The sequence below is a fragment of the Halictus rubicundus genome, chromosome 1 (assembly GCF_050948215.1).
Source record: "Halictus rubicundus isolate RS-2024b chromosome 1, iyHalRubi1_principal, whole genome shotgun sequence".
In the NCBI taxonomy this organism is placed as follows: Eukaryota; Metazoa; Arthropoda; class Insecta; order Hymenoptera; family Halictidae; genus Halictus; species Halictus rubicundus.
The window spans coordinates 4,572,928-4,593,185 of record NC_135149.1 but is presented as its reverse complement, the minus strand read 5'-3'; the positions used below and the strand labels follow the sequence as shown (position 1 = coordinate 4,593,185).

At 42.1% G+C, this 20,258-nt stretch overlaps 3 protein-coding genes across 3 annotated transcripts; 2 read left to right on the top strand and 1 right to left on the bottom strand.

Moving 5' to 3' along the window:
* The first annotated feature begins 483 nt into the window (after window positions 1-483).
* Lrt (Leucine-rich tendon-specific protein) lies at window positions 484-18,248 on the top strand. The gene is made up of 5 exons (XM_076786408.1): window positions 484-958; window positions 8,981-9,350; window positions 15,223-15,537; window positions 15,692-16,024; window positions 16,121-18,248. The coding sequence occupies exons 1-5, from the start codon at window positions 834-836 to the stop codon at window positions 17,486-17,488; spliced, it is 2,511 nt and encodes an 836-aa protein (XP_076642523.1). The 5' UTR covers window positions 484-833; the 3' UTR covers window positions 17,489-18,248.
* On the bottom strand, window positions 2,306-7,950 carry LOC143353249 (dynein regulatory complex protein 11). The gene is made up of 9 exons (XM_076786420.1): window positions 7,805-7,950; window positions 7,584-7,736; window positions 7,322-7,455; window positions 5,996-6,259; window positions 5,620-5,921; window positions 5,044-5,551; window positions 4,440-4,786; window positions 4,087-4,335; window positions 2,306-2,752 (listed from the first exon to the last, which is right to left on the bottom strand). The coding sequence occupies exons 1-9, from the start codon at window positions 7,948-7,950 to the stop codon at window positions 2,306-2,308; spliced, it is 2,550 nt and encodes an 849-aa protein (XP_076642535.1).
* A 492-nt stretch (window positions 18,249-18,740) lies between the features above and the next one.
* On the top strand, window positions 18,741-20,220 carry Aprt (adenine phosphoribosyltransferase). The gene is made up of 4 exons (XM_076786398.1): window positions 18,741-19,077; window positions 19,371-19,602; window positions 19,681-19,759; window positions 19,853-20,220. Exons 1-4 carry the CDS (start codon window positions 18,977-18,979, stop codon window positions 19,990-19,992), a joined length of 552 nt encoding a protein of 183 aa, XP_076642513.1. The 5' UTR covers window positions 18,741-18,976; the 3' UTR covers window positions 19,993-20,220.
* Window positions 20,221-20,258: the final 38 nt, after the last annotated feature.

The following is a 20,258-nucleotide window of genomic DNA, read 5'->3' as shown; positions in this document are numbered from 1 at the left end:
GTATAACGCTAACACATTGCGAGTCTCGCGTTGTCAGCGGTGTTTTTCTGATGGGGCGCGCTAGATTCGAAACGAGCGCATTGGGACCGGTCCAGGATCGACTCGAGGAATCCCGGGGAGTCTGTGTCCAGGAGAGACAGCAGGGTTGACGGGTGGCAATGTCGTCGGGAGCCACCGTCGGGCAACCTGTAACGGTGACGTCGCGTCGCAGCGACGATACCTGCTCTCCGGGACTATGAGCATGAGAACGAAACGGCTGGTAGCGGGAGCAAGAGCGAGCGGCATGGCAGCGCGGTTCAAGTGGGCGTAAGGGCCGGGAGAGAGAACGTCGTCCCGTGTTCCATACATGGCTATGCTATGTGGAAACCGAGAGACACAGAGAGACGGACGCACCGGCGGAGTCCCCACCGCGTGGACACGGCGGAGGCGACGTTTTCTCGGCACGAGTGCCCACCGCGTGCCTCGTGCACAGTATCAGCTAGTCCCACGTCGTCGTACGGTCGTTCTTCGTTGCGTGTACAACGGGTAACTATCCTGATCAAAGCTTCATCGTAATCGAACGAGCGCGACGCGAAGGAATAACGCGTTGAAACTTGTCGCACCCGGCAAACGCGGATCCCAAGCAAACCGGAAGATGCAATCGGCGAACACGTTGCTCGCATCGGTGTCGACGTCTCTGTTTGTTGGTTCACGCTCCGGGCCGCCTACTCTCGTCTAAACCGAACCGAAAAGTTCAAGCGTCCGCGCCTATGGCCGAGTGACAGCTCTCTCGGTTTGGCGAGCGAGCGATTGGCCCTCACGAGCGTTGCCCGCGCGCAACCAACGTGGGTTGGATGCGTGAATGCCCGCCGCCGCGCCTGCGTCAGTGCTACAACATACCGCGTGTGCGTGTGCCGAGCGTGAAGAGAAGCCGCAGGGGCCGCAAACACCCGGACCGCAGGGACACACATTGCCGTAGGTACGTGTGTGCCCGGATACACCTCCGCAACAGACCAATGCTGTCCTGCTCCTTTCTAGCGATTTCAAACCTCCGTCGTGTGATCAAACTGCTCCTACGTCGTTTTAGTGGACCAGGCCTGCTAATAGTCAACCTCTAATCATTTTAATTAACTCTCAATTTGTACCTAGCTTCTGAAGACTGCAATTGATGCTTAAAAATTGTTATTTTGTGTAAAGATCCGCAGTCTACTTATATAGTAAATTTTTTAAGATCGCATGTTCGGTTCTAACAGATATCCCAGCTAGCTAGACAATACTTTTACAATTATCATAAAATTTTGATTCATTTTTTACCGGCGGGGACTGTCAAGAGACAAAATTTAATAAACAGTCATTCTTAATCGTGTACTTACGGGTAGATTTACGGACCTCTATGTGTTTGTGCATAATAAAACCGTACATCTTGAGGACAGAAATGTTTTCCTCGTTTTAAAATTCATAAAGTCGGAGATGAAAATGGGAATTTGCACAATGAGAAAATACATAAATTTTATGTTTTGTCCAGCTAGCGCGTACAGTTGAAAACACAACGCGACGCTAACAATAAGTGGAACGTGCGTAAGAAGCGCGTCATTCTAGTGGGTTGTCTCACCTAGATCGAAGCACCCACAACGCTGCCCGTAGCTTCTTAATGAATTCACCATGTTAGCCATTCATAGTTTCATTCTCGGTTTTATTCGCGTACCACGGTTACCGCTTGTTAGATCGTTTTCGAAAAATTTTACAGAGTGTTTGGGGGACACTCGAGTTGAAGCGAGTTCGGACTCGAGTATTCGGCCAGGATCTATCTGAGCGTGTTAAGTTTTTTCACCGTTGTTCCTTGCTGCGTCTGGCTTCGCTTTTTTCGAGGACTGTTTTTAGCCTCCTACGAAGACGAAAACCAGTTTCACGTCCGGACGCGGACGTTGGCGAATCGCGACACGAAAGGAAGAAGGAATCGCTCAATCGATGACCGCGCTTCTTCCACGGACGTCTCTCTCCCTCTCTATCTCCCTTCGCAAGTAAGGTCGCCGTCTTCGACGACGCGCCGGTTCCCGCTCGATCTTGATCCCTTCGAATTTCTGTTCCGATTTTTCTCGGTTGGCAAACAGGTGACGCGAGGAAACGCGCGACACGCTTTCAACATTTTCCCCTCGGTTGAAAAGCGCAGCCTTGCCTCCGAATGCGTTCACGTCCCACGTTTTCGCCGACAAGTTTTTCCGTCGTGGCCGTTCCCTCGCTTTCGGTGAACGGTTCTCGCGGGCACAGAAAACCTTCGGGAACGGTCTGTCCCGGTGAAAAACCGGCCGAGATACGGTTCTACGAATCATTTCTTGGTCTTCTTCTGCTTGGCTCTCTCGCGTTCCGCCTTCTCGGCCATCAACAGTCTTGCTCTCTTCCTCCCGAGCGGGGTCCGCAACTCGAATTTCGCGAACTGGTTCAACGCCTTCTTCGCGGGCGGCTGGTACTTCATCAGCTCATCGATGATTTCTTGCGGGTTCAGTGGGTTGAACCTGAGGGTGATCCTACGGCGTACGTTCAGCACGTTCTCCACCGATTGTTTTATGAAGTCCAGCGGAATACCCACGGACATCTTGGCCAGGCAGGAGACGTCGATCCCGCGATCGACGCCGTGGTACCTCATCAGCAGATCTTTGTAAAACATGTACAGCGTGTTGTAGTCCGTGAGAGGAATCATTATGAACTTGTCGTGGACCCTGACGAAGGGTCTTGCTGCTTTATATGGCTCCGAGGAGGTCGTGAGAAATAGGATCTGTAAAGTATCACGTGGAGGGCTCTTATTGGACGCGTTTCACCGACGATCGAGCCTTTCGATCGGCGTTGACGGCGATATCCTATAGCGTACCGATTCAATGTATCGTTAAGAGCTCGGGAGTTACAGAGAGCTCGGGCGTTGTAAAAATATTGGAAGCAGCCCTTTGTCTCCTAACCCTTTCATAATGCCACAATTTCATGATATAAATATACATAATAACAATTGTAGTATTTCTCAGCCATTTTACACAGACTAGCAAAGGTACATATGGGAGTACAATTGAATTATATGATGTTAAAGCAAGTTCTGAAATAAAAGAGAGAAAACGCTACGGATCGCGAAGGGTTAAAGCTCGGATCTGAGACATTGCTGAGATCAAGAAGGAAAATGCGGGTGCCTTCTCTCTGTGTGTCTCTCTATGCGCAAAGGCCGTCCTTAATATTTGAGACCAATCGCAGACCGTGCCACATCCTGAGCTCTCAACGACAATTGCCAAACAACCATGAATATTAATTGTTACGTTGGAATCTCTACGCCAATGGTCGCCCGTATTCGTCCGGAATCATTGACACTCTAAATCCTACGTTAACTCGCTACCACCTACGTGCCCCGGCCGTTTGGTAGGAGGTGTTTCATTGATGACCAGGCACGAACGATCGTTTGGGAATGAGAAAGAGGCTGGCCCCCGAGGTGGGGGCACCCAGACCCGGCTGCTTATTCAGGTGGTTCATTCATATCGGAGAAAGAGTCAAAACAGGAATATCGAGAATTTCATAAAGTGGGCGCGCTACCAGATCACCAACTTTAACATTCCTCGCCACTTTAGGAGAGAGGCAATGCAACGCCGATCGGTTGCAACACCCGGCCGCTTTCCTCGCGGACAACCGAATCAAAGGAATCGACGTGCTTTCATCGAGACGAATTAATTATCGATACGTGGAAAATTACTCGAGACTCGCCCCTTAATACGTTCGCAACCAGCATGTTTCTCGATGCTTACTTTCATTATTGCTTACATATTATAAGGGGTCATTATCATAACCCCTTTGTAAAATATTGTAAGGATTTAGCAGCAGAAAAACAAAATATATGACGCATGAACTTTTGATTATTTTTCGTTGAAAAAACCACACGTGTACTTCAAAAACCAATGAATGTGTGTGCAAAACCTCAATGCAAAGGGTTCAATAGTTTTTCTGAAAAAGATTCCGAAAAATTCGTGCAAAAACGGCCTTGAAAATCAAAATATCCCATTAAATCGTTCCCTGTCGGGATCAATCGCCTGCATAGTGCAACCGATAGCTCGGCTTATGGTATTCTTCGTTGAATACCTGATCGCCCTGTTTGATGCTCTTCACGAACTTCAAATAGTACTTCGCGAATCGTTTCGGTTTCATGAACCTCTCCTCCGCGGGCACTTTCTTCGCCCAAGCCTTCTCGGCATTGTCGATGAAGATCACGGAGGGAGCGAGCTCGCGAGCGACTTTCGAGATCATGTCCATCAACTTCCGCTCGTTCTTCCTCCCTGTGTACTTGTCCACCAGCACGGTCGGCGTCATGTTAATCAACAATGCTCCGACCTGCGCCGGTCGGAAATGGAACGTTTCAACAATTTCGAAACGCCTTCGTCCGAAGCGGACATATAAAGGTATTAAGAATATAAAGAATGTAAAGACATGCGAACCTCGGAACAAATCGCGTTCACCAAGAACGACTTCCCGTGTCGGGGCAGCCCGCAGATGCAAACCGATCGCACCAACGGCGCAACTTCGTGGATCTCTTTGGAGCTTAACGGAAGAATGCAATTCTCCATCAGCACCTGCCTGATCTCGCCTATTCGGTGCCTGTATTCTCGAAACTCTCTCGCTGCTTCGTAATTCTGATAGGACAGATCGCCTGCCCAATCTTTCAAAGCAGTCGTCGGATAGTTTGCAATGATGTCCGCTTGAACCAGCTCGTTGAAGCTCTCTTCCACGCTGAATTGGCTCCCCTTGTCTTTCTTTTTCTTCTTCCATTTCACACCCCTCTTCCCTGCTTGTAAAATGGAACGCGATTTAATTATTTCTTACAATTAGACAACGAGGTTCGCTTGTTATCTGCCACGCCTACGATAGCTGCTACGAAACCAGCACGGTGATCGCGTTAGTCAGCGGGGGTAATTACTTCTTAATTATCGGCTCATGCCAGATTATTCTGTCGCGGAATCTGTTGTACTGTTCGCTGATACGATTGTCTTAACGAGACATTAGGCTCGTTCATTTCGAGCGTAGGCAATTGAATTAGCTCACCCTTCGATTTAGGTATCTCAGCCTCCCTGCCGTCGGCTTTACAGTCTTTTTTCAACGCTCGGTTCAATCTCTTCAGCTCGAGCCTCATCAACTCGTCGACTATTTTCCTCATCTCCAACTGCAGCTCGTGGCACAGCTTGTTCTTGATTAGATCCTCGTAAATCTTCTGCCGAGGATCATCCGACTCGTCGCGGAAGCTCCAATCTGCGATGAAGTCTTGATTCGCCGTGTCCAAACGAGTGAACGCTGTAGTCTTCTGTATCAACGGCACTTGCTTTCTCTTCTTTTTCTTGGGTTTCTCCTTTTCTTTTTCCTCGGGCTTCTTCGTCTTCTGGGCTAGGAATTCTTGAGGAGTCATGGTCTCTTCGGTGATAACAAGTACGGTACCGCCTACGTTGGCCGCAGGATACGCGTCGAAATGACCTAATTCGTTGTACCAGATGATGAACCACTCGCGAATCTCCTCCGTGATGTCCTCCATCAGGCCTGGACCTCTGATCTTCCACAGCTTGAGAGAATTGAACGAGCTTCGTTATCAATTCCTATGTATTAATTTGCACGACAATTATTTATTACTTTCGTCCGATGATCCTGTGTCGTATCTTCGACGCGTTTAGCGTACACCGGTATCTGGTCCAGCTTCTTCTGAAAGTTTTCTCTATCCTTCGCCAGGACATGGTTACACTTCCAGCTGGGTATCGACATCCCTATTAGTTCTTCCAATCGGTTCATCCTTTTATTCTGTTTCTTCCTCTTCAAGTATCTACCCCAAGCCCCCTGTATCGTTTTAGCTGCTCTCTCGAACGTTTCCCTGGGAAACTTCTTTGGAACGACCTCGCCGAGCTCTAACTTTCTTCTGTACACGCTCATTCGCTCGTCTGTAACGTTAATCGAAAGGAACGCGTGAAAATGTTAATAGATCGAATGTTAATCGCGTTAAAAGAATGCCGACGCTCGGTTGCAGCGATTCTCGCGATCCTCGCCCTCTCGTGGGTCTGTATGCGCAAGATCGCTCTCCTCTTGGTCTCCTCTGCTGCGCGACGAGCTTCCCGGGCTGCACTCTCTTCCGGTGAAATCTGGAGGATCGACGGCACCACCGTCATCGTGCTCTCTTCCTTGACCCTACGTCTGCGGCCTCTCGACACGGTTTCTTCCGATATTCCGTCACTCTCGATCTCGGCTACCGACGTCTGCTCTTCCTCCTCCTTCTCGGGCACTACAAGAAACCCAGTCAGCTCGAAATATCTCTATGAACGTCAACCTCACAGTGGCAAGTTTCGCCGAAATCTTGGCCAAAAGTGAACAAAATGTCTTCTTTATTGGAAAGATTTATGTAAGGTGGAGTGGGGTAAAACCGACTCAGAAATTGTAAAGTTTACTTTAAACTGATGTATTTTCTATCTATTCCACTAAAACCTAATAATCTTAGTGTTTTTATTTAGCGCGTGGTTTATTCTTTAAGTTGCATTAATTTGGATTAAAAATATCTTCTGAAACTTATGATTTTCTTAAAAACAGTGCTGCTACGGCGGACTTCCCCGGAACTGGGGCAAAACTGCACCTACCTGTTTAAAAATTATTGAATCTTATTTCCTTATAGTATGGGGCAAAATCGGAATTATCGTCGAGGATGTAGGAATTAGCGAATTATTAGTCAAGACATCTCTCGCATTCATATTGTATTTTTTTTTATCCTTTGTTGCAGTTTCCACAAACCCAGTTCATGCAATTGTGATTTCTACCTTACAATGGGTACAATGCAACGTATATTCGAATGAATATGGGCCAAGTGCGGATTTGCCCCGTGTACGGATTTACCCCACTGCACCTTATTGCATTTCATTTAGAAATTATTAAATCACGATTTTTTATGAGTACCAATTTTATTGCACAATTTATTCGGAGACAAGCGATCTCGAAGTTGCTCGTTCTATAATATACAATTTTTGAAGTAATATTGCCAGTACAGTATACTCCTTTTAATCCGGTCTCGCTCTACCGATCAACACAATCGTTGTCGATTCTCAGTTTTCTACAGTAATAGTGGACTTCGACATAAGACAATTAACAATTATTGTATGATATGATTTACTATATTACATCTAGAGTTTATGTAAACATAAATCTTATTTCATTTTAAGCTTACACAGAGTGGATGATTTAGATTAACCGACCAGAGGTCGCATATGGGACTGTCAACAGAGAGTCTCCTGTAGCTTTTTGAGAACATTACTTTTGGCCATGATTTCTGTGAAACTTCCCACCGTGCACCACTTGCATTTGTAAGCGTTCTCGATCATCTCCGCCAAGCGTTTTCTGCGCTGCTGAACCAAATCTTTTCCACTCGCCGATACTGCGATCTCTACATCGTCCGGGGTGTATTTCAGCTGCTTCATGAAATCGTCCGGCCACCTAAACAGGTTTCACATTCGGTTATCGTAAGAAGAAGATCCCTCGCCAATAAAATCTACGTTCTTTTCGTGAAGAACTTCATTTGAAAACAAACTTCACTTCAGAACAAAATGATTTGTTTTACGTACTGGTAGTTCGAGTGATTCAGATCGACTATCCGTTTCTTGTAGTCGAGCATCCGACCGACCGCGCAGTCCAGAACTCGTTTGATCAAGTCCCGTTTCTGCGTTTGCACCATTTGATCGTGACAGACTATCAGTCTCTTCACCAGATTCCGATACCTACGGGGCCGGATCGATTCTTCTAACTCGTGGCCATCGATCGCAGGCGTGAAGTATAAATCGTGTACCTCAAATACGTGGGAAGCAGCATGTTCAAACCGTCTTCCCGACTCTCCGTTCGTTCCCGGGCTTGTATCTTCCGATCGAGCATCAGCAATTTGTCCAAGTCGTTCCTCGTGATCAGCCATAACTCGTTGTAATAATTATTTGACATCGGTTTCGGGCAATCTCTCTCTCTCTTAACACTTTAACTACCGGCTTTGCGATGATTTTGTTCCATCAAGAAGGGAATTATTTTCTGTTCACTGATTATCTCTTGTCCTCGTGGTTGACGAAACTGTTGGAACTATTGAAGAACCGATCGAGGAACTAATAAATTAGCTACGGAAAACCGATTTGTAGAAGAGTATTGCTGATAATCGCCGGTAGGTAATGTGTTAAGGGAAATTGCTTCTATGGGGCCATGGACGGGTGAATTTTGAGGTGGTCGAAGGACCGGAAGTTGGGTTATCGGGATCGGTGGTGACAAGGTGACAGGACTGAACGGGACAATCTTCAGTTCATAGCTTTCGAGTATTGCTACAATGGCTGAAACTATGCATAAGCGTTTTGCAAATTTCACTATGTAGGGCAACTTCTCTAACCATTGAAAAAACAAGTAACGACATCTAATGCGGTACTGTTCAGAAGTTTATTCGTGTTTGATCATGTTTTCATCTACAATACAAGCCCGAATACTTGCGTTCACGCGAGATGGGAATTTATTATGTCTTTATTAATTATTGTTCAATGACAAAAAAACACGTATCCCATATTTTTATTCGTAGATCACAGATACGAGTTTGTATAAACATCGATTAACAATTAGTAAGGAAAATTGCAAAATAAATTTCAATTTTTAAGATATTGTTTAAACAAATAGTGACATTTGAAATCTATTTTTGCAGATCAATTCTTTAAAAAAAAAAAAAAATTAGATAACCTTGCCATTAAAACCATTCTTCTAGCTCTAATAGTTTCCAAGTTATTCAATAAAATATGGCCCCGATCCTCAACTTTGGGGGCTGTTTTCACCTCTTCAGTGCGGACAATGGTCGATAAAAAAAAACATACGTCGGAAATTTTTATAAGAACTGCCCATCACAGAAGTTTCATTAAAATTAGTTAATGTAACTTGAATATGTATCTTCGTTAGTAGATGAAAATCTTTATACTTAAAATTACTAAATATTGGAATTCAACAGGATGCTGTGGACGCCACGATGTTCGCTGGTCTTGGTGTTGATAACGCTGGCGTCGTGCACGGACGCGACAAAGGATCCGACGGAAGACGAGAGGACGATCGACGGGACGACGACGAGCGTCCCGATGCTCACGCTGATCCCAGACGATGTTGAAGAGGCACCGGTGAATAATTCGTCAAACGTTGTAAAAAGCCCGGCCGAGGAGAATGTTAAAGACTCGTCCCACGCGCCTCTGCCTTCGTCTTCGCCTTCGCCTTCGCCTTCGCCCGACACCGTTTGGGAGTGTCCAAATATTACAAAAGCGGGCGTCGAGTGTTCCTGCGACGTTCCACACACGCTACGATGCACCGGCGATAGAACCACGCTGCAGGTAATTTTCACGCGTGGTACACTTCATCCTGAATGTATATGTATGCACACGGGTGACTCACGTGGGCTCCTTTAAATGAAATTAACGACCACGTCTGGATTGTACAGGGTGTATCGAGAAACGAGGACAAACGCTTGTTCCGGACCCATCGTCTCTGCTTCCTCTAACTCCTGATAACTAGACTGTGGATCTGTATGCAAAAATAAATATTGTTTCTATCCATCGCAAGAATGGACAATGATTTCAATATACTAAGAGTAATGCATTGATATTCTTAAATTCTTTCCATCGGTCCACTGCGTTAAATTGCACCTATTCATCTTTGCCATAAGCGCATAAAATCCGCAGTCTACCTATGAGAAGCTGATCGTAATCAGGCGCAAGTTTGAGTACCCTCCCTTATTAAAAGTAATATCGACTAATGTTGTAGATCGTGCGCTCGCGAATAAGTTTGGTCGCGCGTTTTGTCTTAGATTATGATTATTTTGCCACGCTATCGATGTCAGCGTTTTTTTAGCCACCCGCCAGGCGAGCGTGGGCGTATAGACCGCCGATGAAATACAAGTCGTTCGTATTATCCGAGAGACCATTGTGCGGAGCCCGTTTTTCTCCTCTCCCGTACACGCTGGCTGCTTTGCGTTGAATGTCCCGTTATCAATTACTCCGACGAATATCCTGCCTTGCGATACCTCCACGAATCAAATGATCCCCGTTATGCAATCCGGTATGACTAATTAATCTCGGAATTAGCGGAGAAACCTAGACGATCCGTTGATACCGCGAGCCAGCATTGGCGAGGGTTAATGCCTAGAAAAATCTTTTTCTAGTTACCTAGACGATAAATGTTGGTTTTGGGAAGCAGGTATACTCGTGAATAAAATTCAAATACTTTATTTTATCAGTGTTCTCCCGTGTGCTGCCGGATTCGAACTGAGAGTGAATCATTATAAGAAAAAAAAAAACAAATGCGTCGCACCGAGATGCTTCTGTTCAAAAATGCCTAGGAAACAAATAAACAAATAAACAAATAAACGACGTGCCCGTCACGTCGGCTAACATTCATTATTGATTTTTGTATACATATATATCTATATATCTATACTCCCACTCAAAAATTAATTCGTTAACAATTAACGCAAGAGAGAACACTTCATTTATTTAATAATGCTTTAATACTGGGTGGTACATAAATGGTCCAACATTTGTTGCACTGGATTGGGGAAAACCCAGAAAAACCCAATCAGACCACTATACTGACGATTACAGATGAAAATAAAAAAAAATTTAAAACATTTGGAAATTGTAGTTTTACATGAATTTAATTTTAATAGTTTTGTTTCCCCCTTTTTTATTCATGTTCCACTAGTTCCATCTGCTTGCGGATGTACAAAAACCGCACTTTCGGTGATGGTTTTGTGAATGAGTCAGCTAACTGTTTATCTGTGGGAATATATTTAAGTGTTATTACCTTTTGTTCCACTTTTTCACGTGTAAAATGATATTTTACATCTATATGTTTTGTTCGTTTATGATCTGTTGGATTACTTGCGATAGCAATGCAACCATTATTATCTTCGAAGATAATTATCGGCTCTTTAATATTTATCTCTATGCTCTTCAAAAGAGATCTAAGCCAACAAGCTTCTTTAGTTGCTTCATATAATGCCATGTATTCGGCTTCTGTCGAGGAAGTTGCAACTGAATTTTGCCTTTTCGTATTCCAACAGATTGTATTACAGTCAAACATTTTAAAGATATAGCCAGTTGTACTTTTCCGGTCTATTTCGTTACCTGCCCAATCAGAATCTACATAACCATTTAATAAATTTTCATAATTATCATTTCGTTTGTAAACTAAACGAAGTTTTAACGATCCTTTTATATATTTTAAAATTTTCTTTAAGTTTTGCCATAGCTCTTTGTTATTTTTATTTTGATATCTGCTGAGCAGATTTACTGCAAAGCATAAATCAGGCCGTGTGCATAGCATAGCATACATTAAACAGCCTATAACATTTCTGCATGGTGCATCTTAATACTCGTCAGCATTCAGAGCATTTAAATCTACTTTCGGAGGCAAAGGAGTATCTAAACTTTTACAATCAATCATATTGTATTTACGCAAAATATTTTCTAAATAGACATTTTGATCTAATGAGATTGTATTTTCTTTTCGTATGACATTTATTCCCAAGAATAACTTTATCTCGTTCATATCTGTCATAGAAAATTGTTTCTTTAAGTATTCTTTGAAATTTTGCATCGTATTTCTATCATACGTTACTATCAGAACATCATCTACATACAAGAGTACATAGATATTCTTATAAATATGATTGTTATTTAAAAGATATAGACAGCGATCTGATAAGGAGTTTTGGAAACCATGCTTTTTCAGTGTAACTTCGAAAAGTTCAAACCAGCATCTTGCAGACTGTTTCAGACCGTATAATGCTTTATTTAATTTACATACATGTCCTTCAGGCGCTGAAATCCCATCCGGCACACGAATGTAAATCTCCTCTTTCAATAAACCGTTTAAAAATGCGGTTTTTACGTCCATCTGATGGACCAATAAATTATGTTGATTTGCAAACGCAATGATCATTCTAAAGGTTGTTATTCGTGCAACTGGTGCAAAGGTTTCATTATAGTCTTGTAGATATTGTTGACTAAAACCTTTTGCAACAAGTCTAGCTTTATATATACATGAATTTCCATTTTTATCCATTTTTATATTAAACACCCATTTGCAATCAACTATGTTTTTATTATTAGGACGTGGAATCAAAGTCCATGTGTTATTTTGTGACAACGATCTAAGTTCATTATTTATAGCTTTCTCCCACTCGCATTTATCACTACGATATTTTATCTCATTATACGAGCTAGGAATGTCAGAAGTTGTCGACAGTGCACAAATATGATAATCATATTCCTCATTATAATTTATTTGAGGTTTATTCTTTATTCTTGTACTTCGTCGCAACTCACCTTCATGAGAATCATTACGAGCTTCGATCTTTTTACTAGAATCGTTTGCTTCGCTTTCTTGATTCTCACTGATTTTTATTTCATCAGTTTTAAAACGTTCTGTTTGAAGGTTATTGTCTTCAAAGTCATTATTTCTGTGTACATAAGTTGGTCTCGAGTTTTTAAAATTAATCTCGTCAACAACCACATCACGTGCTATAATAAATTGATTTGTTTCCACGTTTAATACTTTGTATCCATTCTTTCCATAGCCAACTAAAATCCCTTTAATAGACTTTTTATCGAATTTACTTTGTCTATTTTTGTCATGAATATACACGGTGCTACCGAAAACTTTCAAACGATTTAATTTTGGTTTTCTATTGTGCCAAAGTTCAAAAGGAGTTTTGTTTTCTATAATGGCTTTACTTGGGGTTATATTAACTAGATAATTAGCCGTTAGAATAGCTTCACCCCAAAATTCCTTTTTGAGTTCAGCTCCGTGAATCATAGCGCGAGCTTTTTCTAACAGTGTTCTATTCATTCGCTCCGCTATGGAATTTTGCTGTGGCGTGTATGGAACTGTTAAATTATATTGGATACCCTTTTGTACACAAAATGCTTTGAATTCATTTGACAAATACTCATTCCCATTATCACAATTTAAATTTGCGATTTTTAAATTAAAGTGGGTTTCACTTTTAGCGACAAAGTCTTGAAACATTTTAAATACGTCAGACTTATATGTAATGAGATAAACTGTCGTATAGTGGGTAAACTCATCGATAAATGTAACAAAATAATTTTTATTGTCAATAGTCGGAGGCTTAATTGGACCGCATACATCAGAGTGTATGATGAACAAAGGTCTCGTAATATGACTCCTGTCCCTTTCCTTTGAGAAAGGCAGTCGTGCTTGTTTTCCTAATACACAAGCTTCACACAAATCTTTTGTAGGACTTATTGACTCAATTAAATTTTTGTCTTCAAATAAATTATGCTGCTTCATTTTGATGAACTTAGATTGTTCGATGTGACCTAGACGTTCATGCCACAATTTATATGCGTTTAAAGTTACGATGTTATTTGCATATGTTTTGTTACACATATTTTTATTTATCGTGAAATTTACGCATATTAAATTATTTATTGACTTACCGGTTAGGATAGTCTTACCACCCTTTTTTACCATGACGCCTCCAGATTCACCAAAAATGATTGTCATCCCGCTCTGCTGGATTCGGCGCACCGACAAAAGGTTGGTCGTCGCTTCTGGTGCATACAGCACATTCTCTAGGACACCCGTTGCACCAAGATTTGTTGTCACATCGATGGTCCCGATCTTTGTTGCGCTGATAGCTTCTCCTTTCTTTGCAACCGATATTTTTATTGGCTTGTCCAATGTAGACAGTGTCTTAAACACCTCGATGTCTTTGACCACATGATCCGTTGCTCCCGAATCGATTATAAAACTGATTTTTTTTGGATCATTAATCTGTTCGTCATCAGCTTGATCTGCAGTCATAAATGCAAATCGTTCACCCTCATTCTGCATTTGAACTGTATGCAGTGTTCGTTGATGATATTCCGTTGCAGCTTGATTTCTTTTGAAGAAATAGCAATCCTTCTTTTCGTGATTGCGTCTCCCACAATGATCGCACTGCATTTTATTGTTTTTATTAAATTTTTTATTTCTGAAGCCGTAGTTTTGCTTCTTTTTAAAATTTAATTTAAATCCTCTATTTTTCTTATTCTTCTTCTCACTATTTATAATTGTCTCTGTTTGCAGAACTTTCGCACTCGTTTCACTTTGTTCATTTTGCAATTTCACTTCATAATCAAGTAATTTTATTTTCACAAACCCGAGTGTCAGGTCTTCGTCCGCATGAGTCTGAATCGCAGTTACAAGTGCATCGTATGAATTCGGTAATGTAAGTAAAAGTCTTGCGATTTTGCTCATTTCACTTAATGTTGCCCCTGCTGCTTCTAATTCAACTACCATTTCGTCAAAACAGATCAGGTGTTTTGACAGCGGTGTAGTTTCTTTAAATTTGAACGTTAGAAGTTTCTTCTCAATCGCCAATTGAGTCGCCAGGCTTTTTCGGTTATAAATCGAATCCAGTTTATGTATGACTTGTTTTGCCGTATCAGCTTCTGTTGAAAAACTGAGCATTGAATCAGACAAGTATTCAATGATAATTCCTTTGGCAATCCTTTCGCATCTTTTCCAATTACTTAATGCCTTTGGATCAGTGGGAGCTTCCTCGTCTAAGACTTTTAATGCGTCTTCTTCTGCTATTAATGAACGAATTCGATATTTCCAGATACTATATTTTTCACCGTTAAACGGCTTAATGTTACGTTTTGCCTTTTTCGCCTCTTCACACATTTTCGCACTGAGTTTTAACACTTACAGTTAATACTTGCACTTTCACTTTTTCTTTTTATATTTTTTTTTTATATCAATTTTTTTTTTTTTTTTGTCGTCACTCTACACTAACACGTACACCTTAATTATGTGCCTGGGCCCATAACCTGTTGGTTTTGGGAAGCAGGTATACTCGTGAATAAAATTCAAATACTTTATTTTATCAGTGTTCTCCCGTGTGCTGCCGGATTCGAACTGAGAGTGAATCATTATAAGAAAAAAAAAACAAATGCGTCGCACCGAGATGCTTCTGTTCAAAAATGCCTAGGAAACAAATAAACAAATAAACAAATAAACGACGTGCCCGTCACGTCGGCTAACATTCATTATTGATTTTTGTATACATATATATCTATATATCTATAATAAACTTATTTTTAATTATTATTATTATTATTATTATTATTATATAGGACTTAGTATCTCGACGATCGAAGTTGCATGGACTGATCGAAACTTTGTTCGTTGCAGACCATCAGCAAACACCTTAGATCCAGTCGCCCGGGAACCATTTCGCTTCTCGATGTGACCGTGTCGGGCATCTCCTTGCTACCAGCACGCTTCCTCGAAGGCGTCGCTCTTCATGGTTTGGTAGTTTCCACGGGAGAACTGAGACGCGTCCACGAGAACGCGTTCACAGCGTTAACAAGACCTCTCCAGGCCCTTGGGCTGCCCAACAATCTCTTAGACACCGTGCCCACGGTCGCCTTGTCGCACCTGGTCGGCCTGGAACGGCTGGATCTATCTCAGAACAAGCTGAAGACCCTAGAAGCCGACTCGTTCAAGGTAATCCGTTGTTTTCGCATAGTTTTATTAACAAAGCGTGTTAGCGTACAATTGCAGCGACAAAAAAGTACCGCTCACAGTTTTTGATGTTCTCGTTAAATGTTTGAAACTACCTGGTCATGTTTGAACCTACCTACGATATACTTTATCCCAGGGGATGTCGAACCTGACGTACTTGGATCTGTGCGACAATCTGCTGTCTCAACTATCTCCGCAAGCTTTCGTCGCGTTGCCCTCGTTGCGATCCTTGAGGATGAGAGGCAACCGCTTAAGTGTCTCGGCGTTGTCAGCTTTCAGGGGTCTGATGATGCTGGAGGAACTCGACTTGTCGAACAACCTGTTGCTAGGTCCGATGGGTCCAAACCTTCTGCCCAAAATGCCGCGATTGCGGACCTTGACCGTATCGGAAAACGAGCTGATAAACATCACGCAAGGAGCACTGATAGGCTTGAGAAACCTGACATATCTCAGCCTGAGCCACAATCAGGTATTCTAGAAACTATTCTGTATATACTAATGTACATTATACCTATTCGTCGTTACTTCGTTATACCGATATTAAAATTGCTATTCTTATTTTTAGATCGACGTGCTGGAAGATGACTCTTTCAAGTACCTGTCCACCCTAACCAGACTCGATCTGGCGAACAATCGCATCGTCGCGGTGTCGAGCGCCTCTCTGGCTCACCTGGAGAAATTGACGACACTGGACCTGACCCACAACTTCCTCAGATCGTTGACCGCGGACTTAGTAGTGCCGCTGAAGAGCCTGCAAGATCTTCGCCTGGACGACAACGACATCACGATGGTGGCCAGCGACGTGCCTACATCGAAGCTACGATTGAAGAAGCTCTCGCTAGCCGACAATCCCCTAAACTGCGACTGTACGCTCCTCGAATTCGCCAACTGGTTGAGCAATTCCAGTTTAAACGAGGAGGACAAATCCTCCGCGGTTTGCGCCACACCTCCGGCTTTGGAGAACGGTGTCCTGACGCAGGTATCTCCTGGTAGCTTGCTGTGCGGCGAACCAACGCCGTCCATCACTACCAGGCAGCCTCCCACCGCTACTCAATTAACGCTGAAGGAGTTCCACTACGACAAATCGGCCGGCGTGAATCTTCTGTGGCATGTGGAGATATGCGCGGAGCGTTACACCTGCGATACCTTGATTGTCTACGAGACCATAGGCGACAGCGAGGTCCAGACCGTTTCGAGTTCGCTTCACTGCGACTCCCGGATGATGAGAGACCCCTGCTCGCTGCCGGTGGCTATCCCGGCTTCCTTGAACCTGCAGACGGGTCATAAGTACCGCTACTGCGTGGTGATCCTCGTGTCAGGAAGCTACGACGAGATGTCTTTGGGCCTCGGCTGCAGCGACGTGCTGACGCTCGAGGAAACGAAACGCGGGCTGCAAAAGGACCAAGAAACACCTGCCACAGAGTCCACGGACACCAGGATCACCGGAGTCCACGTGAACGTGTCGGATCAGGGGTTCCTTCACGTGGACGTCAGCCTGTCTACACCGAAACAGTTCAATCTGCCCGAATGCGAATTGTCTATCGTCGTTTTCGACGCGGAGTCCGCGGTTCGCAAGCAGAAGCTGAACTGCAGCTTAACGTTCGTGACCCTAGAGGTTTTACTGCCCGGTCGCTATAAGGTTTGCGCCAGTCTCGATGAGGTGAACGTGGAAGATGTTATCGGGAACTTCATGGATCGGGACCGGCTTCATTGCGTCGAAGTGCAAGGATTCAAGCAGAACACCGAGATCATTGTACTGGTGATCATCGGGGCTGGCTGCGCCCTTCTGGTAGCGCTGGTGCTGCTCGCAAGAAGCGTTGTCAAGAGGGTGAGACATCCCAGAATACAGACGCAATGCTTCCTACCTGCCCAGGAGTTCGAGATCACTCATAAAGCGCATTATATCAAACTGCTGGCCACAACGAAAGTCTGATCGGTGTCGATCAACAGGTTTTTATTCGTCAGATGAACTGTAGGAATTTTGTTGTACGATGGCCTTATCTTTTGAACCATGGTGGTTGACGTTTGATCAAGACAATGACAGCTTTGTAAATAATACAGCCTATATTTGTTGATTATTTAAAGTTCTCGAGACGAGACAATAGTCTCGGTAGGAGTGAATGATGGTGTATCTGATTATATTGCGAGGGACCGTCCCCATGAGCTACTAGTCACAGAGCCGATAATTCCATGTAGAAGTATCAGTGAATTCTAGTATAAAGGAGAACGTGACTGAATTTAGATGCGTTCTACGCGGAATTATTTTGCGAGAAGTTGATAGAAGAGACAGGTAGATTGTTTATGGTAATCTGTTAATGTATGAAGTGCCCACTTTCCACACTGCCGTTGTAATATCTTTAGGAAAGAGAAGACAATGCGTTGGTTTTATTATTAAAGTATATTTGTTAAATAATCCGAGGTGCCAGGTATGCGTCCGCTATTAACAATAAAAAGTACACTTCGGCCAATCGTTAGCGAAGGAGTTGTATATTTATAATGTTTTAGTTATTGTATAAAGTTAGAAACCCGTTACTAACGTATTAAGAAACCTGGCTTATATATTTTTACATTTTAAGTAAATGCGTTTCGTGCCTAAATCCTACTATATACGAAGATCGTAAAGCTGTACATATTTTAATTAACGTTCTCCTTTGTTACACCCTCTCTAATAAATACTCCTTATTGTACTATACTATTAATACTAGAATTATTCGTGTACATAGTTTCCTAAAAATCGCAGCAGATAAAAATAGCTAACAACTTCGATGTAAAATACATAGTGCTGGTTGTTACAAGCTTGAATACGTGGACCATCGAGTTTTATTTTCCCCGTATGTTATATTGTTCTTTTATTTATTAATACTTAGTTTTTCAATCAGTATTTGTGTGTGCAAAATATAAAAATAATTTTAACGGTATCTAAAAAATGAATATTTAGAGCGGTTTGGTAGTGTTAGAAGAATATATAATAAATGATTAAAATACATTTAGTAAATTATTACTTGGATAATCGGTTGCCTACACAAGGGGTACGCCTAATTTAAGTAGCCAAAATATTTGGTAAATTCATAGATTAGTTTCTATTAATTAGGTTGATCTATTGTACATATTTGACTAGATATATTCAGTAATATAAATAATTATCCATCATCTAATCGCAGGTTATCTGAGTGAGCTAACCTTCAGTTATCTAGTGGATTACCATTCTTGACGCGAGATGCCGATTGTATCGCGATGTTTACACGTGATTTTCGGAATCAAAACTTGAATTGCGTGCGTAAATATTGCTTCCGTTTATCGTCCCTAACTGACACGTTCTTTCTTATTTAATATAATTTCAACAGTTTGTCATACAAAATTGCTTCAAATTAGTTCCTCCTCTGTAGCAAATAGGACAACCATTATCGCTAATTAAGCTCTAATGACTTCGATACCCAGGATGGATAAGGGCCAAAAGCTCGAAGTGCTGCGAAACGCAATTCGATCTTATCCTGATTTCCCTAAACCAGGTGTTGAATTTCGGTTAGTAATCTGTTTAATTCTCTTGACGATAGTTTTTAACACTAGGTTTACGGGACGCGTTTTAATATTTTTAGTTTACGATTATTCAGATTGTGAAGCTGCATCCATGAGGAATTATTCAACAAATTTATTTCGTTGGGTATATATTATGAAAGAAATGGCTAAAAAGTTGGATAGATACATTCTTGTTATTTAAAGTAATGTAAAATAGTCACTTATAGTGCTGCGTAAACCTAGTGTTAAATCAATGTTGTTCAGGAAGTTTATAAGATTTACTCAAATATTATTTTCAGAGACATATTTGGCGTGTTCTACAATGTGGTAGCATTGAGAGCAATGAAAGACTTGATAGTGGAACATATTTTGTTTCTCGAAGTTGATATGGTCGTAGGTTTGGATTCCAGGGGTTTTCTCTTTGGCCCTATGATTTCCCTGGAATTAGGTAAACCTTTCTTACCAATTCGAAAAAAGGGCAAACTTCCAGGAAATGTTATAGAGAAGAGTTACACCCTTGAATATGGAGAGGTCAGAACATAAATTGAATTTGGACCTCTTTATTCTTAACACTGCTCACAGCATTGTGTACAAATTTTCTTTGTACAGGCAACGATTGAGATACAAGTGGATAATATACACAAAGGAGCACGTGTGTTGATTGTGGATGACCTGCTAGCAACAGGAGGTGAGCAGACTATTGTTCGGAGCACTATATAGAAAAACCGAGTATACAAATATTTATTTTACTGTTCATTATAATTCAACAATGTGATTTCAGGTACTATGGCTGCTGCTATAGAATTGCTAGAATCAGCAGAAACCAAAGTGGTAGAATGTTTAGCAATAATTGAGTTAATTGGATTAAAGGGAAGAGAGAAACTCAAAGCGCCGGTTCATTCGTTCATTCAGTATGAATAGTCTCCCTTTAGGTAATGTGAGAAGCACAATCTAGAATTTAAAAATCATACATTGTACACATTATTCTTATTGCTGCGACAAGGCAATTATAAATACAGAGACAAATATTTTTGTATACATTTATAGGAAAATGTGAGACTTTCTTAATCTCTTGTACAAAGACACTTTATGTAGTATTTACAAATCATAAATATCGTAGTAAGATTTCACAATAAATTTATACAGATTGACGTCGTTTATACATTCATATTTCATTCCACTTCAGA